At 39.0% G+C, this 13,227-nt stretch overlaps 1 protein-coding gene across 2 annotated transcripts in view; it reads right to left on the reverse strand.

The window, feature by feature from the left end:
• Nucleotides 1–3,066: 3,066 nt before the first annotated feature.
• The window catches only part of ANO9 (anoctamin 9), a 69,333-nt gene continuing 59,172 nt past the window's right edge, over nt 3,067–13,227 (reverse strand). For both annotated transcript variants that reach the window (XM_087920896.1, XM_087920897.1), the window contains exons 22-24: nt 12,915–13,008; nt 10,839–10,951; nt 3,067–4,825 (exon numbers count right to left, since the gene is read on the reverse strand). In XM_087920896.1, the coding sequence (XP_087777022.1) occupies nt 4,798–4,825; nt 10,839–10,951; nt 12,915–13,008 (235 nt within the window). In that variant the 3' untranslated portion in view covers nt 3,067–4,797. The remainder of the gene's footprint in view (nt 4,826–10,838; nt 10,952–12,914; nt 13,009–13,227) is intronic.

Genomic DNA, 13,227 nt, shown 5'->3' on the forward strand with positions numbered 1-13,227 from the left:
GGAACACAGACCTCTTAAATGAATTATGAGAAGTAACAATTGACCAAAGTAAGGGGGGATATTTGGGTGGTCTTGTTTTGGGGGACAAATTGAATCAATGACAATCTCCAAAGAGGGAGGGCTTGCTTGGGAGGGAAGAAAAGTTAGAAGTGCGCTCAGGATTGGCATCTTTTTTACCTGAATACTGTTTAAAAATATATTCAGCATCTTACCTAATCTTAATGTATTTTCCAGTATATTAAACTGGGAGACAGTATATAGCATTATGAGCATCTTTGGGTGTTAATTTGTTAAAAGTCTAAAATGCTGAAGTGTTATACTATTTGACACTGACAATCAGATACACATTAAATGTACAGGAAATCATACCTCAAATAACTAATGAGATGTAAACAAATCGTTACTTCTGGATTTTTGAAAATCACCACAGCAATAGCTACTTTGAGACAGAATGTGCTGAAAATATTACAATAAGAGGAATAGTATATGTTAGTCAAGCTTCAGAATCAGTGTTAATGATGTCTGTAATTTCATTTTTCTGCTTTTGCACTCCCAAACATAAATTAATGTAATTTACACTAATGAGTCATCAAACTAATCCTACATATGGAGAAAATTCACTGCAATAATAAAAACAACAACAGTGTCCTTCAAAATAAGCCACCTCTTATTGGGTACATTGCCAACACACATAAAACATGCGGAACTACAAAGTAGTGACTGTTCTTGCATAGCAATTCAGTTGCAGGTGCCAGGATGTTTCTTCTGCTAAATGTGCCCTTATAAAAATTCTATCTGTTTTAGAGGGACCCTTTAACAGAAGTTGCCATACTAAAGTAGACATGATTAGGATGAACCTCCGCTCCATTCATTCAATAGAGGCTGCATTTCAAACTCTGAATATTAAGTACTATACTGCTAATGCTGGCTGTCACCCTGTCAATATAAAAGCTTACATTCAGAAGGAAGGTAAGGAGCATGAAAGGCAGAGCATTAAGGTCTACTAAATAGTAGGTTAAAAGAGAGCACATTTGGACATATTGCCTTATAATTATTAACCCATTTTCAAGATGGAGTATCTTGACTCTTGGAAGATTTGACTTTTTATAACTTACATTTCTTTAATCACAACAGTAGATTGATGAATTACTTAGTTTATAACTTTTTATTTTACAGTTTTAATAGCTTACCTGTCATGCCCCTGTTGGAGTCTGAATCCCAGGAGGAAGACGAACAGCTGACAGGGTGGGAGTGTGGCTCCTTCGGCTGTGGAGGAAACTGGGGAAGGGCAAAGTCCAGCTGGGCAGAGGTAGAACAAGGGAGAGGGAGTTCAGAGGAAGCCCACCCCCTCTTCATCCTAGGGCACACAGGGAGGAACGGAGAAGAGAGCAACATGGGTTGCATGGCTTACAGGGGAGGAAAGGGCCCAGATTCCCTTCATTAGGCACACCTGGGAAGAGTTTAAAAGAGATGCATGCTAAGTGTGGCATCTGCTGGGAACAAATATGAGTTTATCTTGTGTTGATTTTGGTTATCTGTGTTCCTCGCATCCTCCCAACCGTGTTGAATTATGGTCCTTCCTTCGTGTCTGGAATTCTTTCTCCTGCCCTGCTGGAGTAATTACCTCATCTTGCCTTGATTGGACTTATAGTTACAGTTTTTGTTGACCATGTTTTGGACTTGATTCTCCGTAGCCAAAGGCTGTTCCTGGGAGAGTTTTTCTCCAGCCAGAAGGTAACCAGGACATTGGGGGCAAAGTTGGAGCTAATAAAGGGACTCCTACTGATTATCTGACTGTGTTGCCTTTGTGCCATGCCCTGGGTCATCACATCGCCTATTGAAGTACAGTTGCACAGTTCTAAGCACTTAAAAACAATCTCTCTATATAAAAAAGATGGCAACAGGATCCAGAAGTTATTAGCCAGTTTAGATTATTTGGTTTTAAGAATAAATAAGCCTTTTTTTTCAGAATTTCAGAGAGAAACATTGCCACATTTGATCTAAAAGTAAAGTCCACAGCTTTCTATGGATCATGGAATTCTGAATGGGATCACTCCTGGGTTACTTGCTAAAATCTATCCAACTAAAATAAAGCTCCAAAAGTTTCATTTTTATTTCTTAAAAATTTATTATATAAAATACTTTAATCCAAATGTCATATGCATATCTTGATAATGTATTCTTTTTTAAAAAATATATCTTATTTTAAACAAGTTATAAACAGGAATTTCAAATCTCATTCAAAGTTCTTGGTCAAACAATTAACAGAGTCAAGTTTTTCATTTTATATTTAAGACTTAACTTTTCCGAAAAAAACATCCTTGAACAAAATGTTTTCATAATTAAAGCCCAAGTTTAATTTGCCATCAAATTTAGAATTTGTCAGAACATTAAACTTTGGAATGAAATGCTTGGCATCCATTGTAAACTCACACAAGTTAAGTATTTATCTGTCATTTGGTCTTTGTATGCTCTTTTAAATCTAAAGTCCCAATTATAAATGTGACTTCAGTAGTCGAATAATGTAATTGTCACTCATCACTGAAATCAATAGTTAAATTTGACTCTAAAGAAAAGAAAAGCTATACCCAAACAATTTAGAGTTTGATAGCAATAAGGTAAAGGTAAAAGTTCCCCTTGCACATAGGTGCTAGTCATTTCCAGTTCTAGGGAGCGGTGCTAATCTCTGTTACAAAGCCAAAGAGACAGCGTTGTCTGAAGACATCTCTAGTCATGTGGCTGGCATGACTAAACATCGAAGACTCACAGAAGACACACAGAACCAAAGTGGTCCCTATTTTTCTACTTGCATTTTTTCATGCTTTTGAACTGCTAGGTTGGCAGAAGCTGGGACAAGTAATGGGAGCTCACTCCATTATGCGGCACTAGGGATTTGCACCTCTGAACTGCCAACCTTTCTGATTGACAAGCTCAGCATCTTAGCCACTGAGCCACTATGTCCCTTTTTGATAGTAATACAAGTAACTTAATGCAAACAAGTTAAACTCAGGGAAGCATGAGGAAATCAGAATTAAAAGATGATAATAGCAGAATATTACTGACATATTGACTTCCAATTTTATTTATTTGTTTTGTTCATCTGTAGGCTACAGATGAAATGTATACTAAATTCATTCAAATTTAAGTTGGTAAATATACAATGACAAAATTTCAGGCACCCTTTAGTTTTCAGCATTATTAGACACTTGATTGGAAGGAAAACATAAGCATATAAAAATCAAAATCAATTCAGCAACTGAAGCTCATCTCACACATCACCCAGATTCCAACAAGCTACATTCCTAATAAATCCTCTTTTTTATATGTATTAATTTTACCACAGTTCTTATCTTTGCTGGACCCAGCATTTTTGTAAACTTATCCTTCTGGGATAAACAGGATTCTCTAAATTGATTGAATTAATTCATTTTTGTATGACATATATTACTTCTGGATTAGGAAGAATGTTCTTTATATATTAGGCTCCAGAATCACTTGCATGAAGAATCCCTAATAACCCAAATTGTAAATGAAAAAATATAAATAATAGAGAAAAAAACAAATACAAAAGAACTCGAATAAAAGTATCTTCTCAACCTCTTATTGGAATGTGGGATCAGGAACTGTGCATAATTTAGGCCTTACAATGTATGCATTAGATCACAATAAAACTGCCCATTTTTAGTGGCAAATTGGATTACTCTTAAAACTGATATACGAGAAACCTATTCTTATATATCAAAATAGCATGCAAAGATTGGGAAAATGACAAGCACAGTAAAGGCAAGAGGCATTTTGAAGTGTTTCTGTGTTAGCTCTCTAAATATCAGGAGCAGTTTCAGATTATTTGTAAAGGAAATATTGGATGTTTAATACAGGCTGAATTACACATTGGGGTGTTTGTCTAAGGACTCTGTTAGGCAAGCAGCATATGTTTACCCTAATCAAGGATTATCAGCAAATGAAGAATACAAGGTCCTGATATTCAACATCAAGGGCGTCAAACTCAAGGCCCATGGGTTGGATCCAGCCAGTGGGGTGCTTAGATCTAGTTTGTGGGGCTGCCCCGGAAAAAGCAAAGGATCAGCCCATGGTGCCTCTGCCAAGGAAAACAGGGGGATGTGCGTGCCGTACCCAAGCTCCGTTTTTGCTGGCAGGGGGCTGCAGGAAGCTGTCACAGTGGAAAACAGAGCTCGGGAGCCTGTTTTTGCTGGAAGAGCGCTTGGGCCAGCACAGGCACCCACCCCTGATATGAGTGACATCATGCTGGCCATGCCCATCCTGGCCACACCCACCCCAGCCCTCCCAGGTCACACAACCCTGATACAGCCCTCAATGAAATCGAGTTTGACACCCCTGTTCTACATGAAGTGAGTGACTGTTCAGGGATTTTCTATAGTACTGGATTATCAGTCTGAGTTAACAAGGTAAATAGCATGTCTGAGTAGATGTTAATTGACCACAAAGGTCACAAATGATTTTCTGACTGTAACTTCTTACGGAAGAAAATGGAACATTTAAAAATGCTTCTGGCCTTCTGTAATGCTGTATTACACTGACCATGACATGTCATCTGGTCACTGTTTCCGTCATTTAGTCTAATTTTTCCTGAAAACACTGACATTTCAAAGCAGTTGTACCATCCAAAGTTACTTTGATGACAAAATATAAAATTCAAGAACCGTGTCAAGTAATAGACTGGGTGTGGCTGCAGATTTCTGATAGCATCTTCAAAGCTTGTAGCACCTTTTCATTCAGCACTTGTTGCTATTTGTGTGATGTGTTCACCATGTTTTACTATATTTCCGTGGAATCATCCATTGCTCTGAAATACAGAGAAGTAGTTTTTATAACTTCAGCTGCACTCAGCAGCCTTTGAATTATGCAACAATTGGGACTTTAAGAAGTGTGGCCTTGCTTACACTGATATAGGAAATTTTAGGACACCCTTGTACATCTGTCAGATTTTTACAGAAAACTGAGATACAAGGATATAAGAATGAATGTGAATATGGTATAGAAGTCAGAACTTCAAAGATAAACCCTTAAAAGTGTTTGAAATATGGACATCATTCCACCAGACAGTATATAAAGTTCAACTTGTTTTCCCATGAACTTCTATAGCTTGGCACCTGTATTTTAGATGCTTACAGACCATTTTCTCCAATTAGAAATGACTTGCCCAATATGCTCTTTCTAAAAAAATTATGGATGGCTCCCTTCATAAAGTGAGGGAACCTGAGGTCAGGACATGCTATTTTCAGTAGTGGTTCCAATTCTGTGGAACAGCCTTCACTTGGAACCTAGTCTAATCTCTTTACCATAGATTTTAATTGCATTGCTTTGCATTGTTATTGCATTTAGTTGTTGGGAGACCATGGAATTATGGCAGTAATTTAATAAAGAAATATATGGGAGCCTCCTATATATTTCCTGAGCCACACCATGAAATGGACATTATATAAACCAGTTATGCCCCAAAAGCATAATAACTCCTCCAAAGGAAGGTAGGATTATACAGTATATTGTTTCTATATGTAGAAATAGACACAAATCCTGTACAATGTTTAGTTTTCTCTCTTATTAACCAGTAGTAACCAATTTCAGCAGTAATAAATTCAGAAAATTTTATTTCCTAATACCTTCATGAATGTATCCATATGACACACTTGTGTATATATGAGTTGTGTTTATTCATACGTTCATGTATGAGTTATGTTTATTATATACTAGAAAACCTATGACCCCATGGATCATCATTTCAGAGATATTTCCTTACCAGATTCTTCAACATCTTCAATAATGGCAGAACTTTTAATGTAACTGGAAAAGTTCTTTAAAATGGAGCAATAACTATAGCTGTAGCACTTAATACTGCTCCATGCTGCCTTACAGGACTCTGTGAATGGTTTACAGAGTCAGCCTATTGCCCCCAACAATCTGGGTCCTCATTTTATTGAAATCAGGAAGATGGAAGGCTGAGTCAACCTTGAGCCCCATCAGGATGGAATTCCTGGCAGTCGGCAGAGTTAGACTGAAATACTACATTCTAACAACTGTGCTACCAGATGGGGAGGTATTCAGAGATATATCTGCCTTGAAAATAGCTCATGTTGAACTATATAGCACAGTCAAACACTACAGAAGTTGTCTATGGAGATTCTCAGTCATCCAGGTCATAGTTGTCCCAAAGGTGTGTTTTGTTTTTTTCAAGAGGCAACTGGACTTTCTAGTTTTTCTTTGAAGATGTTTCGCTTCTCATCGAAGAAGCTTCTTCAGAGCTGAAGAAATTTCTTGGATGAGAAGCTCAGAGCTGAAGAAACTTCTTGGATGAGAAGCAAAACGTCCTTAAAGAAAAATCAGAAAGTCCAGTTGCCTCTTAAGAAAAAAAAAAAGCACCTTTAGGACCACAGGAGTTGGTTCACCATAGTTGAACACAGGACATATTTTATAATATATTGCATTATGTATAAGAAGTTTTATTTAATTTGACAAATTTTAATTCCACGGGACTCATAGGTCCTGGGTTTTGGACACATTCCTCAAGTTAGCCCCGTGAAGGCGGCACGCAGAGCCATTTGTACGGGCATGCGAGCCCCAGCCAAACTTACCTGCACTGTGCATGCGCGTGCCTCCCAGATGATTTTTGGCCTGCTTGAGGCTGTTTTTGCCCTCCCGGAGGCTCAAAGAAAGCCTCTGCAGCCTTGGGAGACCAAAAAACAGGCCTTCTGGAAATACCGGAAGTGCCCGTATTCAGCCTCCGGAGGGCCTCTGGAGCCCAGCAGAGGCTGTTTTCACCCTCCCAGAGGCTTGAGGGAAGCCTCTGGAGCCTATTTCAGCACTTTTGGTATTTCCGGAAAGCTCATTTTTCAGCCTCCTGAGGCTGCAGAGGTTTCCCTTGAGCTCATTTTGAGGTTCCTTATTTAAAAATTGTCACCTACAATGTACCACTTCAACCTGTTAAAGGTTACACATAGACCAGTGGTGTCAAATTCACGGCACGCAGGCCACATCCGGCTCATGATGTCATTGGATCCAGCCCACAGGGCCATCCTGGTCTACCCAATATGAAGTGGAAAGATTGGCCCAGTCTACCCAGTGCAAAGAGGAAACATGCCAGCAGTTTGGAGAGTGGCATCAAGCTGGCCATGCCCACCCAGTTGGCCACACCTACCCAGCTCCCTGAGGTCAACTACAGCCCTGATGCGGCCCTCAGTGAAATTGAGTTTGACACCCCTGACATAGACGAACAGGAGTTTTAGTAATAAAGGTTATCCTCAACTTACAACAGTTTATCTAGGGACCATTCAAAGTTACATTGGCACTGAAAAATTCACTTATGACTGTTTTCACACTTACAATCATTGAGCACCCCCATGTTTACTTGATCAAAATTCAGACACTTGGCAACTGACCCATATTTATGACGGTTGCAGTTCCTGGATCATGTGATCAGCTTTGGATATCTTTATCTTCTGATAAGCAAAGTCATTGGGGAAGCCAGATTCATTTAATAACTATGTTACTAAATTAACAACTGCAGTGATTCACTTAACAACTATGGAAAGAAAGATCATAAAATGGGACAAAATTCACTTAACAACTGTCTCATTTAACTACAGAAATTTTGGGCTCAACTGTTGTCATAAATCGAGGACTCTATATAGAGAGAAAGGGGGGAGGGAGAGAAAGAGAGAGAGAGAGAGAGATCTGTTAAAACCTACAGTGTCCATGTAAGGAAACGGGATATGAACTAAATACAGAACAAGTAATTAAAATTAATTGCAATGTTAAATAATGTATTCCAGTTATATAACTCATTTATTCCCATCTGTATATACCAATCACTTTTTACATAAACAAATTCCCCACCTTTAGCACAAATGGCAAAAGAGAAAAAACACAGGATGGGAACAGACTTCCCAGGCGAATAGCTGATCATTTAGCTGATCTTCAAAGACATCTGAGTTTTGATGCTATGTAGTCTATAGCCACTTGTACCTCTAGTGACAATCTCTTATTCATTTTTTGTATTCAAATTTTGCTATTCTTTCCAGAGTATACAACACACACACACACACACAAATCCAATCTCCTCCTCCTCCTCCTTCTCCTCCTGGCTTTCTGCTTTTAAGCAGGTCCTCCCTTTCTGCTTGATTTTAAAAAAAAAGTGGTGAAGGAACTACTGTCATTTGGACTCTCCTGCCAACAATCTGCTGGTCAAATTAATAATTACCTTTGATAAAGAAACAAAGCTGCAGTTACTGATTGCATTTCTGAGGTGGGAGGCTTGCTGAGACTGTACTGATGTTATCGAAAACATTATTGTTGGTTAGTAAGATAAAACACTTTCAATGTGGCTTCCAGAATAACAATGAATGGACACCAGGATCTACTTAAAAACAATAACTAAGTCTGCTTCCTCATCTCTATTATTAAAACTGGTGCTTCTTTGGTTCCACCCAATGCTCTATTCAATTTTGCAAAACAGAACAGACAATAATCAAAAATTGAAGTGCACTCAGCCCTTGAAAACCTTTTGGAAATCTCTCGGAAGCCTTCCAAATCCATCCAAAACATATTTAAAATATAAGAATAGTGGAATTATTTAATAATAACCAGGGTGTAATTATCTTGCATTCTAATTAAGTCTGAACAAAATCATGATTTATTTTTGCCCTGCCCATTAGTTTTTGAATTGTAGCTTCCAAGATTCTATTCAATAGTCAGGTAGAGTTCTGAGCTCAGAAAAAAAGAAACTTCTGATCTATAAAACAAGCGGTGATTTTAATCCTTAATGAGCAATGGGGTTGCTCATTCTTCATGTTATGTAAGCTCAAAAGTATCCATGAATAGTATGGTTAGTTAGTGCCCTAGTCCTAGTCAGTCTTTTCAAATGAAACAAACACATCCACAAATGTACATGGGTGCAACTGATTTGATTCATAGAACAGCAAAGAAGTTATTTAAAGTGGGATCTTCAGGTTCAAATGACTGAAGCTTATATTGTATTTCCAGGATTGTATCCAGGAGGCTTTCAACCATATGAAAAAAAGCTCCAAAACAATTTGAGCAGAGGTAATGTTCTCAAAGGTGTAGAAATTCATCCTAGAGTAAGAATGAAAATGGATTCCAATCTGAGTTGGACTGGGTTTGAAAATCAAGACAGGACTGGCTCCTCAAAGACTTATACTGTAGGTAGTCCTTGACTTACCAACACAATTGGGACTGCATTTCCAGTTGTAAGTTGAAGCACTCATGCTCTTACAATGGTTTTGCAGCAGTTGTTAAGCGAATCACCACAGTTATTAAGCGAGTGTCATGCAAACCCATTCTTCTGAATGGGCTTTTTTTCCCCAGTAAAAAATGCTGGAAAGTAGCAAAAAAAAAAAAAAGTCACAGATCACAGTCATGTGACCAGAGGACATCGCAAAGAGTTGCAAAGGAAAACCCAGTTGCCCAGCACCTAAAATGTCATGTGACCAAGAAGTGGGTGACATGACATTTTACAATGGACGGAAGTGCTTTACAGATTAGAAAGCACCTGTTCCAGGGCTGGGATAATTCTGAACAATCGCTAAGTGGCCATAAATCAATTTGGGGTTTATCAATTAGATGGGATTGTTATAGAAATAGCTAGTTTATATTACTATGTAAATGTAAAAAGTTGAGGTTTTATATTATTATCTTATTCTACTGCACTGAAAGGAATCAGAAGTCAATGCCTTTTCTTTCTTTTTTTCCCTTTGTTCTTTCCCTTCTCCCTCCCTTATTTTCTCACTATTTTATTTTATATTTTTATGTTTTATATTATAAACTACGGGTCTTCAAACTTGGCAAGTTTAAGAGTTGTGGATTTCAACTCCCAGAATTCCTGAGCTAACATGACTGGTGGAGGAATTCTGGAAATCCACAGAATCTTAAAGCTGTCAAGTTTGAAGATCCTTGTTATAAACTAATACAATTTTAAACTTGGAAGTGAATGGTTATTATAAGTCAAGGACTACCGGTATTTGGAATAATCAAGACAATTGCTTGCTTGGTTCTTTTATCGTTTACCTCTCTTGCCAATGTACAAGGAAGCCACAACCACAAAGAAGCGGACTCACATTCCGTGATTCTATCTGTACTGTTCAGAAAAGGCAGTCAATGCTAAAGGGAGTCAATGGTTACAGCATCAACTCAGGGCTCACAAGAGCCAAAGCAAATGAGTTTTTGCTGTGCTAATCCTAATTTTTGCCAGTTTATTTCTGGAAAGGTTCTCAGGGAATACACTTTTTTTTAACAATCAAATATTTGCCCGATATAAATATTTAGCTAATTAATATGTTCCAATGGGAAAGCAAAGAAGATGTACGGATAGTCCTAAACCTATGATCACAATTGAGACCAAAATTTAAGTTGCTGAAGAGAAATTTGTTGGGGGGCAGGGGGTGCCCCATTTTAAAACTTTTCTTGCCACCGGTGTTAAGTAAATCACTGCAGTTGTTAAATTAGTAACACGGTTGTTTAGTGAATCTGCCTTCCCCATTGACTTTGTTTGTTATAGGGTCATCCAAGGGGACACTGCAACTGTCATATATATGAACCAGTTGTCAAGCACCCGCATGTAAATCACATGACTATGGGGATGCTGCGATGGTCATAAGTGTGAAAAATGGTAATCATAAGTCACTTTTTTCAGGGCCATTGTAACTTCAAACTGCCACTAAGCGAACTGTTGTAAGTCGAGGACTACCTGTGTACATTCGGAAAAGATGACTGTCCCCAAATGTCAACTGGCAATCCTGGTATTCAATATCAGGTTTTTGAGAGTTTTGTTCTTGATAAACACTTACTGGAGTTTTCGTTTTAGTTTCTTGCGTTTTTCTTTCAGTTGATCATTTTTAACACTTCTGGGATCATCAGGGACCAACCATGCTGCAATTAGTTTAACGCAAAGAGCCACATGCTGGAAAATGATGAGAGAATTATCATATTATTCCTTCAGGCACAACAGCTGCTTTATCTTCTTGGCAATATTTAATCAAGAAAACTGCTCTTCTAAACTACTTGGAACATGGATTACTTTAATTATTACTGTTTACCAGTTCAGAATTATAATAGCATTATAAATCAACCATCACACAGAAATCATCATTGATCATCCAGATGCAATGGCCAGGGACCCAGTTTGTGCCAACTCTGATTTAATGGTGAGTTTATAGTTTATCAAACTAGTGGCTTGGTTTGCACATGAAGCCTAAACCCCAAATTTAGAAATCATACATCAGGTCAAATTAACCACACATTATGGATTAGCATAAAATGTAAATCCAACTAAGATAAGGTGATGCCTTCTGAACAGTGGTGGGATTCTACCAGTTTCCCTACCAGTTCGGTGATCGTGAGCTTCATGTGTGCACACAGCTTTCCAAACACCGGATGAGGCTCTGCTGCACCAATCGGCTGAGAGGATAAAGAACAGAAAGGCTCAGGGGCAGGTGGGAGCGCCAATCCTGTGCTTTTCTTTCTCCTCTCAGCTGATAGTCGGAGCTTTTTTTTTTTTTTTACTACCGGTGAATCACTAGCAATTTTTGCTACTGGTTCGGGTAAACCGGGCCAAATTGGTAGCATTTCACCGCTTCTGAATCTTGGAAATGGTGTTCAAGGTATGAGATAAAGTATCTGGAAAGGGGATTCTAACGATGTTCATATCCTAGGACAAAACATAATTTAACCTTTAATCCTAAACAGATCTGGCCTCTTGAATACCTGGCAGATAAGAAGTGATTCCTATTTGCAAACAGATTTGGAGCAAAAATTCTGATATCAGCAGCTTCTTTAAAGCAGGATATTTTCCCTGGTCAATTTCTCTGGTCAAAAGGCTAGATTCCATCCTGATTTATCTGCTGCAGTATAAAGTCCTAGTTCCTGAGGATAATCTTCTGCTGTGGAACTATTAAAAGACAGGTGTTCAACTAATATGGAACTGTGAAAAGGCAAGATTTCAACTAATAATCTGTTTATGATGGAGCAACTGATATGGATATCAGTCACACTTTGCTGAAGGAGACAAAAGCTCTCAGTGTGATACATCCTGCTGAACTAATCAAACATCCAGTAAAACTATAGACCAATGAAACTCGATTTCATTGAGCACCGTATCAGGGTTGTGTTTGACCTCAGGGACTGGGTGGGCATGGCCGGGGTGGGTGTGGCCAGCTCAATGTCACTTGTGTTGGGGGCACCCCTCCCAGGCTCCATTTTCAGCTGTGACAGCCTCCTGCAGCGCTCAGCCAGTGAAAACAGAGCTCGGGAGGGCTGTGCATGACCCTCCCGGGCTCCGTTTTTATTGGCAGAAGCACCAAGGGTCAGTCCTTCACTGTTTCCAGGGCAGTCCCACAGGCCAGAGCTAAGCACCCTGCAGGCCGGATCCAGCCCACGGGCCTTGAGTTTGACACCCCCGCTATAGACCATTAAGGCAAGCTGTATTGGCTCTGGATGTTTACCCTGGAAGCTGAATGCCAATAACAGTTAGGAAGACCACAATCCAAGTCCACTGCTTGGATGCCGATGTTGATGCCCTTTTCCCATCCCACTCGTTTGCTCTCTATCATGCTCCACTCTCACTCTTACCCACAATCCACTCTGCTTTTCTTTCACAGGCGCAAAGGAAGAGAGCACAATGCCTGTGAAGGATGAGATGCTTTTTCAAATAAAGAAATGTGGTGGGGCTTAAGGTCGGGGGTGGGGTGGGGGGCAGATGGGAAAGCCTTACAAACAAAAGTTGCCTTTTGGCAGAAGGTTTTGTACATCATCTTCAACAGGGTTCTTCGGTGGTTATCCATGCTCATAGATAGTTTCCCCAAAACTACTTCTATTTTGCTCTCTGCACACGATTAGCTCCATGCTTTTGCAAGCCAAACACTTACCTCAAATACAAATAGAAAGGCAATACGTGCAGCAAAAATGTGCCAAAACTTAATAGAATGGCTGTAATCGTCACTGTTCCGGTAGTCTGGGTACCTGTAGAAAGTGGAGAGAAACAGGTAAACTTCCCCATTTATTTATTTTTTCCCCCTTTCCCAACAAGCCTCCTTCACATACTTCGTCCCTAGTTTAAAATGGCTGTTCTTGCTTCAATAGGCAAAGGCTTTTAGAATGCCAATACAAAGTTTGTTCTAATATTGTTTATTTTAATGTAATTTATTGTTTAACTTCTAAAGGGCATAGTCAGGCAAAACA

The sequence above is a fragment of the Pseudonaja textilis genome, chromosome 1 (assembly GCF_049901715.1).
Source record: "Pseudonaja textilis isolate UNSWEBS1 chromosome 1, rPseTex1.2, whole genome shotgun sequence".
NCBI lineage: Eukaryota > Metazoa > Chordata > Lepidosauria > Squamata > Elapidae > Pseudonaja > Pseudonaja textilis.